The following is a 21281-nucleotide window of genomic DNA, read 5'->3' on the forward strand; positions in this document are numbered from 1 at the left end:
TACGCACACTTCGTTGGATTTGGTTGATCACTGCCATTCGAGACGATCTCACTACTTAGAAACATGCTCGATGTCGAAAGCGAAAAGCCATGAGACCATGGTGTATGTGACGTCGCGCATTTCAAACAAAAAGTTCTTCAACTAGCCTGTGAAAGTGCATCCTTAATGGACTGTACGGAGTACGCCAGTGTCTCGTTTATGTTTTTCTGCATTGCTCTACTGCTCCAGGGGCATTGGGCTTCCTAATCTCGCCTGAGACCCTGCCCAAGTGCCTTTAGACGTGCAGAAAGTGCCTTAGTCCCAATGATAATGAGCGACTTGTATGTCGCTCAGGCACCATTCGCTTGGACCGTTGGTTTAGCCAGTCGATCCCCTCCTAATCCTCAAGCACCTCGGTAAGACCCTCCAGCCGAGTTTCTTTGTTGCTCGTGACTCTTGACTGACCCGTTGGTCAACATCGTCCAACCCACCAACACCTCCTATCATCACAGCCAAGCCTTCCGTATACCTGCAATGGGCTTCGAGATCTGCAAGTTGACGTGGAATACTGAGCCATCTGTTGGTGGCTTACGAGGCAGATTGAAAGTGTGCGGATGATTCCAAGTTGTCGACGCTACATGCAACTCGCACTTGACGAGCATGGGGAAACTACGTAAGGGTGCCACATAAGCGCATGAAGATCATCTATTCAAGCCCTGTCTGCTACTAATGTTCCCTGTATGATTCGGTCGGGGGCTTTCACACGGGTATGGCAATTCAAGGCTGTAACTAACATCTCCATTCCTGGTCAGGAGCATGAAACTCCGAGTTCCTTGAACCCTACTAGTCCCAGAATCACTCACGATTCTGAAGATCTTTGTCTCTGCATTTGCTCACTGTGCAGTCATGCTACTGTACAGGAGTGCTTGGAGTTTGATATGTCCAATCGCTGCGAGTGCGCTGTGAAATCGCAATGCTTTCTCAACCAAATCGAAGGTTGTCGCAGGTTCTGGGTCAGGTTTCTGGTCCTCTTACCGCCAATCGCATTGATGGTGTACATATGACCATGATCGATCGCCACACTGACTCGACGTTGGCAGATGCAGTCACTGTCGGGAACTTGTTCGGATTTCCAAGCTACCCGTTTTGTGTCGAGGGACATGATGCTGATTCCAGTTTGCCACAGGCGATGAATGTGTTGAGGCTCGCTGGCGCGAGTAAGAAAGTTTCGGCGGGATAATCCAAGGTCTGTTGGAATTATTCCTCCATCTTCGAATCTGCTCCCTCGCCATTCATCTCAACCCCTTTCGCAGCGGAGATCCAGAGAACGTTGTTGCACCTGTAGGCATCTACATCAGCATCGAGGCCATACGCCACATTGGACAACCACCCTACCTGATCAACACTTGACCAAGTGTGCCCGTATGTTTTCTGTCAATGTACTCTTCTGTGTTGGAGAGTTGAATATTCATGTAGGAATCGACACTGATTAAACGTCCTTTGTACTCGGTTTGACCCCACTTCAATCGAATGATAACTTCATCGTTGATTCTGCAAAGAATTGCTCAGTTAGTGTCACATGCTTTTGACATCGCTCGCATGGTATTGCTCAGGCTTCTAGTGGCACCAAAGGCTTCAATCTCTAGTCTTAAAGAGATTGTGAGACGTACAGGTTCTGCAATAGAGGGCGCGGGTTGAGAGGAGCAAACTGCGGCTGGGTCAGCGAGGGTCTTGATCATCGTGGAAGCGCCTTACATTCATCGTCGCGACCTGGCTTTAGACCAAATTTCAATGTAGAGAAAATCTCGACAGTGTCGAGAGCAAGTCTAAAAGGGCGATTGTTCCTGGCGCGTCGAAGAGCCGTTGTTCTGCAGAGATGCTATAAATCAACCATGGCAGTTTGGCGAGCACCGAAAATGTCCAAAACTGGGGATTTCTTGGCAAACTGTGACTAGATCACGTGCATTCAGTAAATTCATTAAACTGAACGGTGTAAAGGCACTCTTCAACACATGAATTCAATCACTGTCTCTAAGCACGCCGAATTTCCCATTTGATATCTTTGATGCTGACTTCTTCCCCCGCTTTTTCATCATAGTCAAACCACTCCCCTTCCGACAAATCAATGCCACTAAATTTCGTGCCCGACTCTATTCCCTTGGCCTCCCATTCGCCCTTTGTCCAATGTCACTACCCTCCAAGGCACAATACCAGAGCAGAAGACTTACATCGGGTTTGAAGTCGGTGAATTCGAGACCACGGCAATCCATCTCGATCACCCTTTTTGATTTGGCGGGGGATGTCTGAGCATAGGCTTCTGGCGCCGCCTTGATGGTGGCGCTAGATTCTCGCTGGAGAGGACCAGGTCAATCATCAGGGTCAGTTGCTAAGCCGGAACACATGATCTAACCTTGCAGTTCTTACATTTCCACACAAAATTCGCCTCGCCCCTACTACCTGATTGATCGTTCAATTCCTGAAACAGGCAGTCAGCTCCTGTGCCCGAGTGACCATTTCGTGAAATTTCCGTAGTATGCCTCCAGCATCAAAGATGGCTTTTGCACCCTATCAACAGACGACAGATCCACGTATCCTCGGCTTGATTCTTACATGACGACTGACACCCACCCAGTTGGCGTGAGTTTCTCGACAGGATGTACACTGCACTTTGAATGTATAATAGTAGGGAGATTCGACGGTATCGATAGGAATCAGGTCAGTTACTCTGTAACAAGATTAGTCTACGGCGCTTCGAACAAGCATCGACCGGTCGTACCCTTCCAACTCGGCTGTTAGCGCCAGCGCCAGCATGGCTGCACCAGAGACAGACGAGAGATGGTAGAATCCTTTTTTAGAGGCAACGCCAGTCCTGCGTCGACAGATCAACGTTCAACAGTTTAACGGCAAGTTGCATCAAGTGAAATTCTGAGATTACCTAGACGCTTGATATTAGAAGTCATTTGAGACCGTGGACGCCGACATCACGTCATTTGAAATATCTCAGGCTTGGCGTCTGTCCGTCCTCTTCACCTCAATCATTTATGTCTACAACTCGTTCAACATTGGCTTGTGCTCTGGAGCTGTGGGGGTTATCCTGATGCAATACAAATCTACCTTCCCTTTCACCATGGAGTACGGTCACTTGGCAGGCTGACCAACCACGACTTCGAGGACACTATCTGGGAATCTCGGTTCCGTAGCCTTGGCCCCTGGAATATTCAGCCTTCCCTGACCAACATCCAGTCAAGAAACAATGGCACCAAATAAAAAGAAGAAAAAGCCTGCAGCAAACCCTGCAAGAGGGTTCGCAACGACCTCGTTGCCGTCACGGTCTAAAGTTGTCGATGAGGCCGTTCAAGCAAGTTCATCGGGTGAACAGAAGCCCAATTCTCATTCATCGACAGCTGAGGTCTACCATGGCGCTCAAAATAACAACCAAAGTGCGGCATCCGCGACTGTTCCCTCTCAGATTTCCGAGATGACTCCAGAACAATTGGAAGCCCATCTTGAGGATGCCGAGCTGGATGCGCTTTTGGAGAAACATGGCGGTCGTTGTCTTGCCGAGTCCACTCGTCAAACAGCACGTTTGCTTACGGAACAACGCCAGCTACGTGCTCAATCTTATCCGCTCACTACCTATGGCTGGCTCAATGACGAATTGATCCAACGATTGTTTGACATGCATCAGCAACTTTCGGATACGAGCAGGTTATCTACCGGCACCATCATTGATGATGAAAAGCTGCTGATTGACCTCTGGACACTTCAAAGAGTATTACAGGCATTGAAATTCCCTCGCATTCACCTTTCTCTTCTAAATGTCGCTAAGATAGCAGCTAAAGGTCAGCTGGCTATCGACACAGATCTCATTCCCGGCATGCTGGAGGCATTCCAGTGGTATGCCATGGACATTCAGGCTGACGATCTTCCTGACTATGATCATTCGCTCCCAAGTAAAGGCGCACCCAACAGTGGTACTCAGAGTCCGCAGCTGAAAACACCAGGTATGTTATACGTCGTGTATCATCCCCCGTTTCAAACCCCATTGAAACTGACTGTGATCCAATCTAGACCCTGGCTCAACTCCGAGGAGTAGGCAAAGCCCAGCCACCACGCCTGCAACAGTTTCAGATGCGGATGAAGACTCAGAGTCGATTTCATCTTCTGATAATGATCAAGACGATGATCCAGATAGACTAAAGCAAAGATATCTGCAGCTCCGCGCCCGGATATGGAAGATCCAGAATCCAGACCCCAGTAGCTCGCCAAAGTCTGTGTCAAAGTCTCGGAAGCTCCTATTACGGCTGTCCAAAAAGGTTGAAGACTTGCAACGAGACATTTTGTTTGATGAGGACGCTGCAGCAGAGGACTGGAGTCTGGATGAAATCAAGCTGCAAACAAGCCATCGACAGAAACTGAGAGAACATGGCGAACTCCGCCGTAAAGCGTTGAAAGGAGTCAACAACACCACACAGGAGGATCACCAGTCGCAACCGTCATCCCGTCATTTAACGCCAGACCTTGAAAATGATGAAGAGATCACTGGAGGTCTCTTCGATGTCGAAGGAGAAAACTCCGATGACACTACAAGCCAAAACCCGCAGGACGACTCGATTCGCATTCTTGATTTCGGAAAGTGGACTGGTATATCACCGAGGAAGCTGCTTGATGATGTTTGTCGAGGCCACGACGCCAAATGCCGAGTCCAGCTGCATAATATCCAACGTTCTTCCTTTGCATCGAGAAGAGGTCTGAGCATTTACTGGTCGACCGACACACTGCCCGACTCTGAGGTTAATGCTGCTCTACCTAGCGGCATCACTACTGCCACAGAGCCTCGGGTCTGGACACTAGCCATGGACAAGATTGCTACGGCCTCCGATCTGCAGTCCGAGGCTTACATCTCATGTCTAGGCCTCTTCCTTGTGTCTTCTATAGGCTCGAAGGAACAGAAGGCACTAGCTAGACTGCCAACCGTTTGGAGGGATTTGATCAAAGATCTGACAGACGTTCAACAGAAGCTCGTTCACGAGGAACACAAGAAAACGCTACGCGAACTGCGATCCATGATTCGGATTTCGCAGGAAGAACAGAAGGCAGAAGAAACAATAACTCCACGAGATCAGCATGGCGAGACGGCTGCAAGCAAACATGTGATGGAACGAGCACAACGATTTGCTCCAGTCAAATTAACCAGCGAACAGGTCTTGCATGAATGGACGACCAGAACCTCACAGCCTTCGTTTGAGCGCATGCTGGCCGTTCGACGTCAACTGCCGGTGCACAACTTCAAGGATACTATCATTGACTGTATCAATCAAAATGCCGTCAGTGTCATCTGTGCAGAGACTGGTGCAGGCAAATCATCGGGCATCCCGGTCCTACTGCTTGAAAATGACTTTTCCGCGGGAAAAGATTGCCGAATTCTGGTGACACAGCCTCGCAGAATCTCGGCTGTCACTCTAGCGAGAAGAGTCTCACAAGAGCTGGGTGAGAGCAGAAATGACATTGGTACTTCGAGATCACTTGTTGGGTATGCGATACGATTGGAGAGTAAAACCACTGCTAGCACCAGAATCACGTACGCCACGACCGGTGTGCTGCTCCGCATGCTGGAAGAATGCGCAGACCTTGAGGAGCTCGACTATCTCATCTTAGATGAAGTCCATGAACGCACCATGGACCTTGACCTCCTCTTCATTGCCCTCAAAAAACTCCAGCTTCGACGGAAGACTCTGAAGATTGTGCTCATGTCAGCCACGGTGGATGCGAGGAAATTTTCGGACTACTTTGGCGGTGCCCCTGTGCTTGATTTGCCCGGCAGGACCTTTCCAGTTGAAGTCGGCTTCCTGGAGGATGCAGTCGAGGCCACCAATGATCTCTCGGACATTCAGGACAAGGGATTACAGGAAGAGGATGAGATCCCAGACCTCGACGAGGACGCCATTGCTGAGAAGGGTCGCCCAATCATCCTACAGCCCGATAAACACAGCAAGAAGACGCAAAGGATCATTGCAGCGATGGACGAGTACCAGATTGATTACTCATTGATTGTGAAGCTTGCCGCTGCCATTGCCACCAAACCCAAGTACGAACATTACAGCAGTGCCATTCTGATATTCATGCCCGGCCTGGGAGAGATGCGTCGGCTCCACCGCGTACTTTTGTCGCTCGATCTCTTCAACAACAACAAATGGGTCATCCATCTCCTTCACTCGACTTTTACCACAGAAGAGCTGGAAAGAGCTTTCGAGATACCTCCACCCGGCTACCGTAAGATAGTCATTGCCACCAACATTGCGGAAACAGGTATCACTATACCCGATGTGACAGCAGTGATTGATACTTGCAAAGAGAAACTGAATCGCTTCGATGAACGTCGCCAGTCGTCTCGGTTGTCAGAAGGCTTCATCTCCAGATCCTCGGCCCGTCAACGCCGTGGTCGCGCAGCCCGAGTACAAGAAGGGCTATGTTTCCATCTCGTGACCAAACACCGACATGACAACATCATGCTAGAGCAGCAAGTCCCAGAAATGCTCAGACTGGGTCTCCAGGACCCCATGCTCCGCGTCAAGGTCTGGAATCTTGGGAGCATCGAAGAGACTTTGAGCCAAGCAATCGATCCGCCGAACCGGAAGAACATCTTGCGTGCAATTGAGAAGCTCAAGGATGCTGGCGCTCTGACGAAGACAGAGAATTTGACGGCCCTAGGGAAGCAAATCGCTCGACTACCTCTGGAAGTGTCGCTAGCGAAATTGGCGATCTTTGGGGTCGTGTTTGGCTGTTTGGTCAGTAACATTCACACACTGCCTATGACCTGGGGAGCTAACACTATATATAGGATCCCATACTGGCAATTATCTCGCTCTTGACTTCCAAGTCTCCTTTTCTCAATTCGCCGTCCAAATCACAAGCTGACTCCAGAGCAGTCTTCGCCCGTAGTGATTCTGACCTCCTGTCCTCGCTCAACGCATATGAAGGATGGAAGAAACACAAGGTGGCACGATCGGCACAGGAGTTTTGTCGCAAATTCCACCTTAGTGATCAGGGAATGTTACAAGTTGAAGAGCAGAAGGTTCAACTGCTGGTGTATCTGGTGGATGCTGGACTGGTCTTGTTACAAGGCCACGAAAAGAGTGCTCTGAGCCGAGCAAGGTCAGGCAGCTGGCGTGGAGGGAGCTTTTACGTTGTGCCAGAACGCTACAATAGGATCGTCTCTGACCGGGCCCTCAACTGCATCATCGCCATGGCTTTGTACCCTCGGACACTTGTGCGTGAAGGCAAGGCCTATCGCAACGTCTTTTCGAACCAGCAGCTCTATCTGACCGGCCGGTCTATCAATCATGGAAATCCAAAGGCGCCACGGTGGTTGTCTTTCTATGAGGCCAGACAAAATCATGGTGGAAGCCTCAATGTTTTTGAAACGTCTGCCATCCCCGAGTCAGGCATGGCCATTTTGTTGGGTGAAGCCGAGTACAAATTTTTCGCAGGCGTGGTCAGCGTAGATTCTGGAAAGGTGAGACTGTCTCTTCGGCACTACAAACAAGTCATGGCTCTCAAGATCTTAAGAGAGCATCTGCTCGAGGCACTGGATGCTTGCTATCGACAGCCATCAGAAGCATTAAGTGGAACAGCACGGGGTTGGATAGAACTTTGGTTGGGAATCGAGGCAGCTCAAAAGACCTAGAATGGGGGTCGGATATCGGTGTGCAATGGGTTGCGGCCTGACAATATCGGCTGTTGGTGCTCAAGAAATCTCATCTGAGCAGATAACCACCATCAATTGGGAGTGGTACTCCGGTGATCCAAGCAGCGTCGTCACTCGCAAGGAAAATGGCAGTCTTTGCGACATCTTCAATTCGGCCCAGTTTGCCACCGAACGGATGTTTGGCTTCGATCTCGGAGAGGACATCTTCCTGTCCCTGCAGATTCTGCGTCATGCTTGTCTCCAAGAAGCCCGGACACAGAGCATTGCAATGAATGAGATCTTTGGCGTAGTCGAGGGCTATTTGTTTGGTTAGCATGACGGCCGCGCCTTTGCTGGCGCAGTACGATGGAGTTCCCGTATATGGGACCAGTCCTTGTACACTAGCAATGTTGATGATCCAGCCTCTAGACTTGTACAACTGTTGCTGGCCATCGAGAATCTGCTTGAGAGCGTACTTGCACCCTAGGAACATGCCCTTTGTGTTGATCGCCATGGTCTTGTCAAAGTCTTCCTCACTCGTCTCATGACACCTTAGTGGACGAATATGAGTGCTTTCAACGGAGATTCCAGCATTATTCACCATGATGTCCACCCTTTTGTAACGCTGGACGCAGGCGCGAATTGCCAGGTCCATGTCACGCGGCTTAGTGACGTCGGCCTTATGGTAGGTGGCTTCCCCACCAAGATGCCGAATGCGCTCATGGGTTCCTGGTTGGCCTGTAACGCGAACATTGAAGTCGTCGGCGCGGAGAGTTGTCGGATTAGTGGCGTTACGAGGTGCAGGATACAAGTCAACGCAGAAAATCGTGGCCCCTTCAGCAGCAAATGCGAGACAAATGGCGGCGCCCAATCCAGAGGAGCTGCCCGTCACTATCGCGATGCGGTCTTTCAAGCGGCCGGATGAGCCCGCCATGATTCCTTCAAGGGAATATTGGTGGTCGAGTAGGACGATCTCTGATGAGACAAAGAGAACGAAGGAGCAGTACTCACATTTGACGTGTGGTGAGGTGATGTCAGAGATCGTCAGAAGAACATCTTTCGAGGTGCATAGGGAGAGGGTTATCGACTGTCAGCCCACACCCGGCATGTTTGATGGCTAGGACAAGGCTAAACCGAACCAACCAGCACTGCAATGATTGCACGAGGTGGACGAAGTATTGAGGCCCAACGTCCAGCGAAATGATCGAGGACTCGCGGTCAAGATTCCAGGTTCGGCTAAGTTGCCAATATAGTCCCAGAATGAGAAGGAGCAACCATTATTACTTTTTCTCAGAAGGTGCCAGACAATCCTTCTCTTCTCATCTTCCACTTCCAATCGACTAGTCACTTACTCCTGCACCGACAGCTACTCTCATGTCACGATGGACAGTCTCTCCGAGGAGACTTGGGACGTGGTGATCGCCGGGACTAGCATTCCACAAGCCCTCCTCGCATTGTGAGTGGTTCATAGTTGTTGGCCCCGGCCTCCAACTGACTGACCAAGCCATCTCTCTTAGAGCTCTCTCACGATCCGGGAAGAAGATTCTTCATGTTGATCGTCATGAATATTACGGTGGTGAGGATGCTGGCTTGAGTCTCCAAGAAGCTGTGGATTGGGCACACCATCCCATTCAAGGTCTTTGACCATATTTTTGATGTTCATGGACTCACTCGGCTGACAATCCACAGCAGCCAGCCATGTCTTCTCCGAGGCTTCGGTCTCTGTTGACGATGGGCAAGCCGCTCCTCATTCTACCGGCCGGCTCGCATCATCGAGATCATACACGTTGAGCCTGAATCCGCAGATCATCTACGCGCAGTCTTCCTTCTTGCCTACCCTCGTGTCATCACGAATTCACTCTCAACTCGAGTTCCTTGCTGTAGGATCCTGGTGGATTCATAGTGACAAGAAATTGCACAGGATTCCCAGCACTCGCGAAGATGTGTTCAACGATGAGACTCTTTCCATGAAGGATAAACGTGGTTTGATGAAATTCCTACGTTTTGCATTGCAGCAAGAGGAGGACACTTCATTTGAGGCAGTAGATCCAGCCCTGTCCTTTACAAATGTCCTTTCAAACACGTTCAAAATCCGCGACAATCTTCAGGCACCGCTACTGGCCTTGGCTCTTTCACCTACACCCGCAGCCTCCATGCCCTTTTCCATGGCGCTGAGCAGAATCCGACGACACATGCGCTCCATGGGTTACTTTGGTCCTGGTTTCGGTGCAGTTGTTGCAAAATATGGTGGCAACTCGGAGATGGCACAAGTTGCCTGTAGAGCCGGGGCTGTTGGCGGGGCCGTCTATTTGTTGGGTCATCATCTGACAGAGGTCCAGCTTCCAACTTCGACGGTCAGTGGCGAGAGTACAGACGACTCTAGCCTTTTTCATTGCACTCTTTCCGACGGGACACCGATAAGGTCCAAAGTCGTTGTTGGTAGCTTGGACGATCTACCTCCAGACATGCCGCGTGCGTCGTCAGCTACGACTCAGGTGAATGTTTGGAGGACCATCAGCATTGTTGCCGATCCGCTGCGCAGCCTCTTTCCTCAGACTGCCGACAATGGGCCCGTACCAGCGGTTGCGATCGTATTGGTGGACACTCCCACTTCGGAAGGTCCAGCCACAGGCCCAATATACCTGCAGGTTCATTCTGAGGATACTGGGGAGTGTCCAAGTGGTCAATGTAAGCCTTCTCACTTCCTTCTCCCCTCTTCTTCCACATGATGATCCAACTATGAATACTTATCTACATTGCCTGAGCATTTAATGCCTTGCTGATAATTACCCTCTGACAACCTGAAATGGATCCTACCCCATGTTTTGTACAAACATCGCCCAGCCTGGATCGCAGCTAACTCTAGCTGATAGCTATCATTTACGCGTCTCTGATGTCAGAGTCAGCCTCAGCTCAGGAACGTCTGAAAGCAGCAGTGGACGACTTCGTCGAGGGTTGTGGTGCTGTTCAGTCTGTCCTCTGGACCTTGTCATACCGCGTTTCCACTTCCGATCAACAGGGGACGCTTGGCGTCGACGACTTAGCCTCAAAGCTCTTTTGTTTTAGGCGCCGAGCTCATGATTTGTCCTTCTCCGATGATATCATCGCCTCGGTCAAAGAGGTGTGGACACATATTCTAGGCTCAGAGGCTGTAGACGAGCACTTTCTGCGCTTTGAAGAACGTGAGACTGAGGTCGAAGATTGAGGACCTGGCCTCGAGACGAGGTTGATAAAACCAAATGACCAAGACAACTTGATCGATGCTCACCCTGGACCCAACTCCGCTGTAAGTTAGGGTCTGCATTTGCCCACCGGGTTGTTCACCCCTAGCGAGGTCAAAGATCTGCGACGTTGTGGTATTGGTCCTTAGGTGACCCAACACGTTCTGCTAACTCTGAGACGCCCCGATGGTGAGTGATTGGATGTATCCCATCCCACTGTCTTTCTGCTAGATAAGCAGTTACGGCGAATCTACGACGTTTCACATCACCAAATACCTGGCCGGTCGGCCTTGGCTACCATGTGGGCTTTGGCCATCAGCTTCTCTTTGAGCAAAGTGCTATGAGCAAGGTCGATTCAGTGTGCCACGTTTTACTGAGTACTCAGAACAGTGCTCTGATGTTTTCAAGCCCGCTGCTTCTGCCAAGAGCTGATTTGCCCCAAAGTTGGAAAAGAGTTCCACTTGACACAATCCACAACCAATGTTCTTGCATTGAACAACAGAATTGGACCATCTCATCAAGTCCTGGTACTCCATCTGTGGGCACCGCAAACGGTACATCTTCTTTTAGCGTTTCGTCTTCATGCAAGCACTATCAGTTAGGATTGGGAAGAACCACTTATGCAGTCACTGATGTGTTCCACAGCTAACCTGGCCGATTGTGCTCAAAATCTACTTTGTTGCAAAGTTTGACGGCTTCAAGACAACCTTGTGTCTCTGAATGGTGCCACAGACCTTTACTTCCGTTTGAACACTTTCAAGACCCTATGAATTGAAGAAATGGTATCAAGGTGACTTCAGGTCGCTTTAAACCCTGACCCGAGTTCTCGTCGCATACGCTTGAATGGTGTAAAAGCGTCCAAGTCTCTGATGGGTCGGATTCGCTTTCTTGTTATCCAGTCTATGAAATCCATGTGGGTCTGTGTCTATCAAATATCTGCATTATTACAAGACTGTCAAAAATCGAATATCTGTCTCTCTTGTGGCTCCATTGTCCCGGCGCCCATCCACAACGGGTCCATGTTACACATGCATCGATTCTTCACTCATCCACCTATCTGATCTAGTGTAAGACTTCTCTGCATGGCTGTACATTTTTCCGCCATGACCGGCTCCGGAGCCAACTTGGGCCCTCACCTTCGCACTGGATACTCTCCACCATACTATGCCTTCCTTTTCCAGTATCAGCCGTCACACGTTGCATCTGATCGAGGACGAATACGATCTGACACACGCTCAATACTGCTCTGTGTGTGCAAACTGATCGATTTATGTTGTCTTTGAGTTTTGATTGCTAACGATCAGGGCACCGAGCTGATTGTTGTCCTCGCTGTTTGTTTGTCGTGATCTTTCCCATACAAATCTTGTCCCTTGCCCGTTGTTCATCACTTTCAGTCCAAGTGTTGTTGAAAAGACTCCAGGAGTTCTCTTGCGCCAGTGGGCGATCGAATGCGTAACATCGGTTATTTCAATCTCCTGCATTTGGCGTAATCTCTCATCTATTGTCAGACGCAGATATGAAGCGCAAGATGACGTTACCTTTGCTTCTTCGATTCAGTCTTGCTTTTGCTGATCCTCTTGCGTCTCGAAATCTGATTAACGATGCTGCGGGTCGGACATATGATTATATTGTCGTCGGCTGTGGCATATCTGGCTTGGTAGTTTCATCACGATTGAGTGAGGATGAAGACATGACAGTGCTCTGTCTTGAGGCAGGGGCATTGTAGGATCATTCGCGCCCATACCCCGAGAGGTATGCTAAAAGTTTGCAGAGATGAAGGCGAGGATGAAATCTCGATACCGTATTACATCGGACTTCAGCCTCCTGGCTTTTATGAGTGGGGACATCACACAGTCCCTCAAAGTCATTTGGATGGCGCAAGTCGTCATATCCCAATGGGCAAGGGTGTCGGTGGTGGTTCCTTGATCAATGGCATGGTATGGAATCGAGGGAACCAGCAGAGCTTCAACGCTTGGGACGACATTGGCAATACCAACTGGAGCTGGAATGCTCTTCTGCCTTTTTTTGAGAAGGTACCAGCCACTGTCAATCTTCTTATACTTGGTACTGATTGAGATATTCAGTCCGAGACGTACACTCCTAAAAGCTACGAAGGGGCCGAAATCCAGCCAGTCCTTCAAGATTCGGACGTCCATGGCCATAATGGTCCTGTGCAGGTTTCTTATCCAAACTTTTACTGGCCCCAGGCAGATAATTGGTTTGAGGCGCTACAGTCCCTCGGGATTCCCACGTCGGCTGAGCCTAACGAGGGCCTTTCTGCCGGGGGATACTATCTGCCACTGAACATTCACCCCGATACTCAGACTCGATCAGATGCACGAATAGCGTACTACAACCCCAACATTGGCCGCAGCAACTTCAATGTCCAAGTCAACTCTCAAGCAACAAGAATCCTGTTCGAGCAGGGGGATTCGTTAACGGCGACCGCAGTCGAATTTGCTGCAGGTCCATCGTCTGCAACCCAGACGGCATATGCTAGTCGCGAAGTCATTCTATCGGCTGGCGCAATCCATAGTGCCCAGATTCTCGAACTGTCTGGGATTGGGCAAGCCTCGGTTCTAGAGGCTGCCGGCATCGAATTGCTTCAAAATCTCCCTGGAGTTGGTAATAATCTCCAAGACCATGCGATGATACACCTTGACTACGCCTACACAAACCCCAACGTGCTTGACATCAATGATTTCGCAGCCAATTCTACTTTCAACGATGAATCTGCTGCCGAGTACTACTCTAGCAGGACTGGTCCTTGGACTGCAAAGCCTAGTTGTGCCGTCGCATTCCCGTCATTGCAACAGTCGACCGCTGATGCTGCAGGAACACTATCCGCTGCCCGCTCAGCGCCTCACAATTTGCCAGACACATACGTCAATGAACCTACTCTTCAGCGCGGGTATGAGGAACAGATCGATAGTATTCTCAGCGAACTCGCATCTGAGAACATTCCTGCTTTTGAAAACCTCAACAACAATGCTGGTGGGCTTGATTTGGCGCTCATGCGGCCCCTCTCGCGCGGAACATCCCACGTCACTTCAGCGGATCCGTTCGCTTCACCTAGGATTGACCCTCGATGGCTGGCCCACGAGTTTGATTTTGAAGTCATGATTCTTGCAATGCAACTGAACCAACGGATCCTCAATACAAACGCAATTCAACAACTCCAGCCGTCATACGGCCATGTCCCATACAATGCCGATGTAGAGACGCTGAGCGCAATCCTGCGCGCTGGTATCGGGACTGAATTCCACTATTGTGGGACCACAGCCATGTTGCCGCTAGATCTAGGAGGGGTTGTCAATTCCGACTTGTTTGTTTACGGAACGTCGAACCTTCGAGTTGTGGATACTGGCATCTATCCCATGGTGCCAGGTGCACATTTACAGGCTGTTGCCTTTGGAGTTGCGGAAAAGGCAGCCGACATGATCAAAGCAGCGCAATAAAAGCGCCACTGCATCACAGTTTGGAGTTTTAGGACACATTGATCACTAGCTTGATGCTTGTCTCGCGTCATTTGATAAGATGAATTTTGGTATATTTGGTCGAAGTTATCTGATAGAAGGAATGCAAAGCTAGTGCCAACCTCATACCTGTCGGTGCTTGCGTTCAAGACAAACAGTAAACGGTATGCTTAGAACCGCTCGGGTTCATTGTCTTTTACGGGCAGTGAATAGGTAGGTAAGATATCGTTGGATGAAGCATGAAGCTCGGCGGGGTCCGATGCCACACACCTATCATTATTGAGTTTGGTCATCCAATCAAGTCGAAGCTGTGACTCACGCTCGTGGGGGAACCAGGTGAACCTCGAACAGAGAATTTCCAAGGGGACTATGATAGACGATAGTATAGGAGAGTTGTCGTTCTCTACAAGGCGCATCAGAATTTGAGAATTTGAGAGCATCTCAACTTTCAGCGTTCTTTTGTGATAAGTGTTTAGTGTAGAGTAGTACTGCCCCCTCGGAGTGAAAGGCTTCCGTCTCCACCATCCGCCAATATATACCGTCGCTAGAACCACATATCTTTGAAGAGCTTCCACAGTGAAACACAGTCACATTGCCCATAATTGCGTCGCAGGCTCTCTGATAAACCCGCTTGGCAATGGCACAAAACATCTACGATACTTCTGACTTCTTCAGCGAGTACTCCAAGCTTCCAAGGTCGATGCGGGGCCTGGACGGAGCACCAGAATGGCCGACATTGCGAATGCTAGTTGGCGACATCAGAGACAAGAGGGTCCTAGATCTGGCCACGGGTTTTGGCTGGGTTGCTCGATGGGCAGTTCAGGAAGGAGATGCTAGATCGGTACATGCGATCGATATATCCGAAAATATGTTGAAACGGGCGCGAGAGATGACGGCTGCGCAGGACATTGTTGAAGGCAAGATTACATATCAGAGAGGGAATCTGGAAGATTTGACGTTGTCCGAGGGCGAATACGATCTTGTGTACTGCTCGCTCGCATTCCATTACCTACCGACCGACAAATTGAGGCGTCTGCTCACGGAGATTTACAAGAGCTTATCGTCGGGCGGCAAGCTGGTCTTCTCGGTGGAGCATCCTGTGATGACGGCGCCGTCCGATGCGCAATGGAAATGGGATAACGGTCAGGTATTCTGGCCACTAAATCAATACTGGAAGGAAGGCCTAAGGATCACCGACTGGATGACTCCCGGCGTCCGCAAGTACCATCGCACCATCGACACTTACCTAACCCTGCTCATCGAGGCTGGCCTCATCTTGACGGCTTTCAAGGAAGCCTGGGAAGGACTTGACCTCGAGACGAAACTGGAAGAGACGGGCGAGGGCCATAGACCTTACTTTCTTTTGGTTTCTGCGAAGAAACCTTGAACCAGCTCCCTTCACCTCTCATATTTCCAAATCGTCACTACAGCCTTGATTGCTTCTGGATGTCGTAACGACACGTGCTACAATATATTCACTGTGCATATCATATACAGTCATGTTAGAAAGGATGTCTAGGGTTTGCTCGTAACTTGACCAAATGTGCCCGAGGTTCCTTCACATTCACCTGGATTACCCCACCATCGGAATGCACTAAGTGACAATCATGTGAAGCAACGAGGAGAAATAGTTTGAGCTTGGACGTGGATTGGTCAAACCGTGCACTGAGCCACGCTTAGTTTGCCTATCGTTACGATCATCATCAAACACCAACCCGGTTATCTGTCACGCCAGACAATTATAAGTCAGAGCTTTCCGTTAATTCAATAAAGTCCGTAACTATCATGGGGAGCCCCTCAAACGAAGAAGGAATGTTAGTGTATAGATATACTGCACCACCTCCCAGGTGAGTCTTGGGCTTTCGCTATTTGAGACCGGTGACACATCAACCTCTGCCACCTTGAACGAGGGCTTATCTCCAGATTGAGAGCTTGAATGACTGCACCATCGATCAGATAAAGACACGGAGCTCTAACACGAGGTTTATTGTGAAACCTTGGTTGCATTATGTCCTCTACATTGTCAAGAACCAACGCCGTGAACGACGACAACTCCTACACCATGACACTCCAAAGCGGGAATTCAGACTCCTTGTCTTGCTTCTTTCCTCTGCCTCGAGAAATCCTTCTTATCATCTACAATCGCCTAACACACTCAGAGCTGGGCTCCTTGCGCGCTACCTGCAAAGCAGCTACCGAGATCGTCGACCTAGAGACGGATATCAAGAGGGCACATTCCAGGCGCAAAGCCTCGCTGTTGGCCGAGGAGAAAGCAGACTATGCGCTGCGCCAGCGCAAGTTTGCAAACTACTCACGATGGGCACGACCTAACCCGAACGAATACCGCACCTACTATTCAAGCGACACCATCAGCAATCTCCACAAAAACTACATCACTCGAGCCGAGCGGCTCAACTGCTACTCCTGCTTGACCACCTTGCCAAGGGAGTGTTTCGGAGACAAACAAATCACAGGGAGCAAGAGCCTCGGCCACAAGGATGCCAGACTACGGTTCTGTATGGCCTGTGGTTTGAAAAAGGGTTTCTACCTGCCAGGCACCGTTTTCAAGATGGCCATGAAGTCCTGCGTAGTGTGCAAGGGCTGTAATTCCATCCAACGGGGTGACCCTTTCCATCGTGCAAAGGGAGTCTGCTCGCCCGAATGCTTGGACAAGATACAACTCGCCGACATGGTCGCTGGCGCCAGAAATTCCACGCCAATCAAACCAACCAACATTCAAGGACCAAACCGACACGATGCATGTGGGCTGGCCATGACAAGAGCAAATCGTTGCCTGCGTTGTTGGGGGATCGATCATACTGAGAGACCAGCAGATGGTACAAGTGGCACGCGGCTGTGTAGGAACTGCGAGGAGGACAGAGATGTAGAGGCTTTATAGCCTATGAAGCATGAGTTGGGAGCAGTTTTCCTTGGTTTATGCAATTTGGGTTCGGCCTGATCACGAAATTTTAGGTCTGGAGAGCAAGCGGACGGATCTGATGGGTTAATTGGTACTGTATTTAGGGGCGCTCCATTTGAGAACAAATACCCAAGAAATCTGGAGTAAGGTCGAATCGAATGATCATTGATCACTGTTGGATCATCTTTATGTAGCTGAGGTTCATGTCATAAACTTTTTTCATCCGTGTCGACAGTGTCCTTGGTGATTTCCACTAAAGACGGAGGACATTTGATATCCAGATACCTTACTAGATGCCTCGGTGACCCATCCATGAAAAGTCCATTTTCTGAGAATGACTGGGATTTGCCCAAGTCTGGACCACGCCTGATAACCTTCTAATGCAATCCATGGGAATTCAACTGCTGGAACACCCTCAGCCTTCCATAAACCCCTTTTTCGAAAGATTGAGATCCAAGGTAAGGATGTCTGGCGTTTGACGAGAAATCTTGAATCATGTGATCGAGCTCTGGTCATGTGATAATCACCCTTTGAGTGGATTTGGGCTTCTCCAGCGCCGCTTTGTTTGAATGGGGCAAACTTGAACCCAAAATGGATTAAAATCCATTAAGACTTGTGTGTCTGCAAATGCAGGACGTGCGACAATTCCGCAATAATTCATATGACTCGTTTCTAACTTTGTGTGCGTACCCCACAGGTTCGGACGAGATTGTGAATCAGAATATGTGCTGCTTCGACATGTTGGTCTCCACCGGCAATTCGAGATTTTTGAAATTTTTGCGAGCGGCAACATCATCGGTGTTGTGAGAAGTATTGGATATCCCTACTTTCTCCTGAGCCAAGTATCGCTCATGGTGTAAAATCATGCTTCTGCCACGCACGTTATCCTGGTTTGTGTTGGCCGTGTGGGCGTCTTCCCTGGGCAGACATCAACGCCGACATGTCCTCCTCTTCTCGCAGATCGCCTAGACCTTGTTGGGAATACCATTGTGGCTGATAGATGCCAATACCCTGGCCCGGATCGCTCATCCCCGGGTTGTGCCAACCCTGCATCGATTGATAAGAGGCAGGATCTCGATACGGTGCGGCCATCGGTGCCACTTGTCCCTCAGTGCTCATTCGGTGAAAGGTTGGGACGGTAGATGAATGATGCTGCATGTCACTCACGCTTCGTCTGTCAAGAGACGGATATGTGTGTGTTCGGTAGGCAGGAGCGAAACCCTGGCTACCTTCTGATTCCCCGATCGACAAGGACCTCGAGGTTTGATGTGGGAGAGATTGGCCCTGGCCCCACTGATAGCCATTTGGAGCCGTTGAAGGGTATGGATAGGAGCTTTCTTGAGAAAGTGCTGGACCGCTCGATGATAGTGACGCAGGAGAAAACGCAGCGGGGTATTGGCCTTGTGTAGGCGTCGCATACTGGCTGAAATACTGTGAGTTTGTCTGCTCCATGCCGTAACTCCGAATGGACTGGTTGGAATACGGTGAGGTCAGGTACTCGGCCTGGGAGACTTGTTGAGGATGACCAACGTCATACGAATGGGGGTAATCGATGGCTATGAAATATCAGGTCAATTTATCCAAGTGGGTGGAAAGAAAAGCATCATCATACCATGGCCAGAAAACGAGCGAGCAATTTGTTGGTATTGAAATCCGGGACTACCTCTGGACAACGGTGGAGTGTCCAAAGGGTCTTCTGATTGATCAAGGCGGTCAAAGGAGCTGCTCCTGAGAATGCCACCTGCTGGGGACGAGGAGACAGATGCTTCACTTTCGTTGAGAAACCCTTCGTTTGGTTTGCGAAGTCGCTTTGCGCCAGATGGAGGAGTCTGCTGGTCGACCGGAAAGAACTGGCAATCTTTTTTCAAACGTATACAATTTTGACATCGACCACTGTTGTCGTCAAATGCTGGTATACATCGAATTTTCCTTCGCCGACAGTGACCTATCTGTTGTTAGTGTGTCTCCATGATACTGACGAATGTCAGTGCTTACCACACGCGACAGCGGTACGATGATATCCCAGCTTGTTTCGTTTCTTGTCGGTGGGTGACAGGGGTGGTCCCTCAGACATAGTCGGTGAAATGGGTGACGGGATTTCCTGCTGGACCAGTCCTGGCATGTTCAGAGCCACGCGCTCTCCTGCTCAGCGAGAAGATCTCACTCGTCTCGAAATTCTTGGTTCTCTCTGCGTCGCCCTTCACTCCTCCTCGATCGAAGAAACGGACTTGACGCGTCTATGGGTATGTTTCAGTGCCGAGTTCAGACAACACTTCGACCAGACGTGACAGAGGTGGGTCGCCTTTGCAAGCGGACTCGGACGACACAGCTCGACAACTTATGACCAAAATGTGTGTGAATGTGTCGGCGCCATCTGCTGAGCGACAGAGGTAGGTTTTCAAGTCGTCGATAAGACTGTGACTGCGACTGTTCTTTTTTCCGGGTTCAGCCAACAAATAATGGCGACGTTTGGACGGTTCACTCGATCTAGTCGCAAAGGTGCCACGAGAGACGGTTTGTTCTTGAAGTTTTTTTGACTGAAAGAACCAGAATAGCTCAATTACAAGGCCGACGAAGAGTGGGTATGACAGGCCCCAATAGCGCAAGATGGCTGTGAAGAGAGGTTGTCTATAGCGCGATAGAGGAGGGAAGCGAGCGCAAGATTATTCTGTTGTGGTCGAGATACTGATCAAGTTGAAACTAGAGAACGACCGAAAGCGCTCTTGGCCGAGGCTGGGAATATGACAAAGCATGTATCAAGGCGAAAGAGAAGATAGAGTCAAATTCGCACAAAGAGCCAGTCTGACAAGAATGGCATGGTAATAGCAAACGATGGAAGCACTTGTTTGGAACAGAGAAGAGGCAAGAAAGCTTTCAGCAAATGGTATGTAGGAACTCTCTGTCGGAAGGCTGATTCAAAGGTACAAATTAACGGGCTCCCGACAGAGCAAGCCAACCCCGGGATCGACTAGGTTTGGAGGCGCATGGAAGTAGGAGATATCTTGAGACCGACTTGGAAGGCTGTGGAGTAGTGAGCAAGGCGAGGGAGCGAGGGCCTCGCATATCGCACCGTCCACGAGCTACTCAGTAACTCCGTCGATGCCCTGTTCTACTCAGAAAGACTCTGACTGGGACCTGGCAGGAGTGGGGATGAACTAAGGGACTATCAAGTCCAAATTAGTGTTCAGCTGTCGAAGTATGGGTCTTCGCTCGTCCAGACAATGGGCTTGAGTTTGCCGACAGCCGGAGGGGAAAGTCATGGCTGGTGGGCTGTTAGGCATGATTCAACATTCACGCCATTTCTCTAAAAGGCCATTCCAGGCCAGGCCAAGCCAAGCCATCGGTGTGGTATGCTATTGCGACTATATCCACCCAGGCCCATGGATTCTGGTTCGGGGAAGTTGATGTGATTCGCTAGACCAAGTGGTTCGTCCATCCCACATCAAACAGCCACATCTGGATCACCCGTCAAGGCAAAAGTCCAGAAAGAAAGCAACGCGAGCGCAAGCCCAAATCCACGCCAGCAGTGGTTGCGACCCATGTCAGATCAAGCAAATAGGTTCCAGGTCGAGATCTCGACGCATCACTGCATACCCACGCTTGCCACGATGTCTAGCACCTCCACTCCAAACGTTGTTTAAGCTTTAGGAGCAAATTCTCTGGGTAGAGCACGCTGCTTAAAATCCAAGCCCTCGGGTGGGCGACCCGACAAATGATAATGGGAAAACCTACGGAGGACTTAATAAATCAGCCTGGGCAGATCTACTCCACTAATAAGCCCTGTGTCGATGCGTATGCGTAAAATAATGCTTTGATCCAGTGGCGGCGAGATCGTGGTATATGAAACCACAGGAAGCTCCCCAGCTGACAGCTCTTACTGGTGGCGCCTCGGGGATCCCAAGCCATCCATGCCATCTCAAAAGTCGCCCCCCCCCTTCCAGGCAGGGAAAGTTATGCAAGGACGAATCCGCGGGGTCCTTCGGCCATGATGGAATTTG

General features: G+C 50.0%; 9 protein-coding genes across 13 annotated transcripts; 6 read left to right on the top strand and 3 right to left on the bottom strand.

Moving 5' to 3' along the window:
• The first annotated feature begins 182 nt into the window (after nt 1-182).
• Nucleotides 183-1226, top strand: PV10_05683 (uncharacterized protein). Its single transcript, XM_016370384.1, has one exon. It carries the CDS (start codon nt 720-722, stop codon nt 1041-1043), a length of 324 nt encoding a protein of 107 aa, XP_016222677.1. The 5' UTR covers nt 183-719; the 3' UTR covers nt 1044-1226.
• Nucleotides 1227-1939: 713 nt separating this feature from the next.
• On the bottom strand, nt 1940-2881 carry PV10_05684 (uncharacterized protein). Its single transcript, XM_016370385.1, has 5 exons — nt 2756-2881; nt 2590-2704; nt 2390-2455; nt 2208-2330; nt 1940-2154 (listed from the first exon to the last, which is right to left on the bottom strand). Exons 1-5 carry the CDS (start codon nt 2788-2790, stop codon nt 2011-2013), a joined length of 483 nt encoding a protein of 160 aa, XP_016222678.1. The 5' UTR covers nt 2791-2881; the 3' UTR covers nt 1940-2010.
• Nucleotides 2882-3062: 181 nt separating this feature from the next.
• PV10_05685 (uncharacterized protein) lies at nt 3063-8309 on the top strand. The gene is made up of 3 exons (XM_016370386.1): nt 3063-3983; nt 4051-6767; nt 6821-8309. The coding sequence occupies exons 1-3, from the start codon at nt 3233-3235 to the stop codon at nt 7664-7666; spliced, it is 4314 nt and encodes a 1437-aa protein (XP_016222679.1). The 5' UTR covers nt 3063-3232; the 3' UTR covers nt 7667-8309.
• PV10_05686 (uncharacterized protein) lies at nt 7189-8781 on the bottom strand. The gene has a single exon (XM_016370387.1). The coding sequence runs from the start codon at nt 8598-8600 to the stop codon at nt 7737-7739; it is 864 nt and encodes a 287-aa protein (XP_016222680.1). The 5' UTR covers nt 8601-8781; the 3' UTR covers nt 7189-7736.
• On the top strand, nt 8577-12143 carry PV10_05687. Of its 5 annotated transcripts, XM_016370392.1 has the most exons (4): nt 8577-9122; nt 9171-9302; nt 9356-10354; nt 10540-12143. In XM_016370392.1, exons 3-4 carry the CDS (start codon nt 9634-9636, stop codon nt 10869-10871), a joined length of 1053 nt encoding a protein of 350 aa, XP_016222685.1. In that variant the 5' UTR covers nt 8577-9122; nt 9171-9302; nt 9356-9633; the 3' UTR covers nt 10872-12143. The 5 variants fall into 5 exon arrangements, with proteins under 5 accessions (XP_016222685.1, XP_016222683.1, XP_016222682.1 ...); XM_016370390.1 differs by having other exon boundaries at nt 8577-9302; XM_016370389.1 differs by having other exon boundaries at nt 9171-10354.
• A 272-nt stretch (nt 12144-12415) lies between these two features.
• On the top strand, nt 12416-14345 carry PV10_05688 (uncharacterized protein; the record flags this gene model as incomplete). The annotated part of the gene is made up of 3 exons (XM_016370393.1): nt 12416-12609; nt 12659-12920; nt 12972-14345. 3 exons carry the CDS (start codon nt 12416-12418, stop codon nt 14343-14345), a joined length of 1830 nt encoding a protein of 609 aa, XP_016222686.1.
• A 429-nt stretch (nt 14346-14774) lies between these two features.
• On the top strand, nt 14775-15877 carry PV10_05689 (uncharacterized protein). The gene has a single exon (XM_016370394.1). It carries the CDS (start codon nt 15001-15003, stop codon nt 15748-15750), a length of 750 nt encoding a protein of 249 aa, XP_016222687.1. The 5' UTR covers nt 14775-15000; the 3' UTR covers nt 15751-15877.
• A 233-nt stretch (nt 15878-16110) lies between these two features.
• Nucleotides 16111-17489, top strand: PV10_05690 (uncharacterized protein). The gene has a single exon (XM_016370395.1). It carries the CDS (start codon nt 16372-16374, stop codon nt 17260-17262), a length of 891 nt encoding a protein of 296 aa, XP_016222688.1. The 5' UTR covers nt 16111-16371; the 3' UTR covers nt 17263-17489.
• Nucleotides 17490-18146: 657 nt separating this feature from the next.
• PV10_05691 (uncharacterized protein) lies at nt 18147-19408 on the bottom strand. The gene is made up of 3 exons (XM_016370396.1): nt 19279-19408; nt 18896-19228; nt 18147-18839 (listed from the first exon to the last, which is right to left on the bottom strand). Exons 1-3 carry the CDS (start codon nt 19403-19405, stop codon nt 18166-18168), a joined length of 1134 nt encoding a protein of 377 aa, XP_016222689.1. The 5' UTR covers nt 19406-19408; the 3' UTR covers nt 18147-18165.
• Nucleotides 19409-21281: the final 1873 nt, after the last annotated feature.

Source organism: Exophiala mesophila, assembly GCF_000836275.1.
Source record: "Exophiala mesophila strain CBS 40295 unplaced genomic scaffold supercont1.4, whole genome shotgun sequence".
Lineage (NCBI taxonomy): Eukaryota > Fungi > Ascomycota > Eurotiomycetes > Chaetothyriales > Herpotrichiellaceae > Exophiala > Exophiala mesophila.

Excerpts from the sequence above, each read along its gene's own strand:
- PV10_05683 (XM_016370384.1), top strand. The coding sequence starts at position 720 with ATGATTCGGTCGGGGGCTTTCACACGGGTATGGCAATTCAAGGCTGTA.
- PV10_05684 (XM_016370385.1), bottom strand. The coding sequence starts at position 2,790 with ATGCTGGCGCTGGCGCTAACAGCCGAGTTGGAAGG. Across the intron at positions 2,456-2,589 it reads GGGTGGGTGTCAGTCGTCAT|GAATTGAACGATCAATCAGG; the intron begins GTAAGAATCAAG and ends TGCCTGTTTCAG. Across the intron at positions 2,155-2,207 it reads TCACCGACTTCAAACCCGAT|GGCGAATGGGAGGCCAAGGG; the intron begins GTAAGTCTTCTG and ends CATTGGACAAAG.
- PV10_05685 (XM_016370386.1), top strand. The coding sequence starts at position 3,233 with ATGGCACCAAATAAAAAGAAGAAAAAGCCTGCAGCAAACCCTGCAAGA. Across the intron at positions 3,984-4,050 it reads TCCGCAGCTGAAAACACCAG|ACCCTGGCTCAACTCCGAGG; the intron begins GTATGTTATACG and ends GATCCAATCTAG. Across the intron at positions 6,768-6,820 it reads GGGTCGTGTTTGGCTGTTTG|GATCCCATACTGGCAATTAT; the intron begins GTCAGTAACATT and ends CACTATATATAG.
- PV10_05686 (XM_016370387.1), bottom strand. The coding sequence starts at position 8,600 with ATGGCGGGCTCATCCGGCCGCTTGAAAGACCGCATCGCGATAGTGACG.
- PV10_05687 (XM_016370388.1), top strand. The coding sequence starts at position 9,634 with ATGAAGGATAAACGTGGTTTGATGAAATTCCTACGTTTTGCATTGCAG. Across the intron at positions 10,355-10,539 it reads GGAGTGTCCAAGTGGTCAAT|CTATCATTTACGCGTCTCTG; the intron begins GTAAGCCTTCTC and ends TCTAGCTGATAG.
- PV10_05689 (XM_016370394.1), top strand. The coding sequence starts at position 15,001 with ATGGCACAAAACATCTACGATACTTCTGACTTCTTCAGCGAGTACTCC.
- PV10_05690 (XM_016370395.1), top strand. The coding sequence starts at position 16,372 with ATGTCCTCTACATTGTCAAGAACCAACGCCGTGAACGACGACAACTCC.
- PV10_05691 (XM_016370396.1), bottom strand. The coding sequence starts at position 19,405 with ATGCCAGGACTGGTCCAGCAGGAAATCCCGTCACCCATTTCACCGACT. Across the intron at positions 19,229-19,278 it reads TCGTACCGCTGTCGCGTGTG|GTCACTGTCGGCGAAGGAAA; the intron begins GTAAGCACTGAC and ends AACAACAGATAG. Across the intron at positions 18,840-18,895 it reads TCGCTCGTTTTCTGGCCATG|CCATCGATTACCCCCATTCG; the intron begins GTATGATGATGC and ends GATATTTCATAG.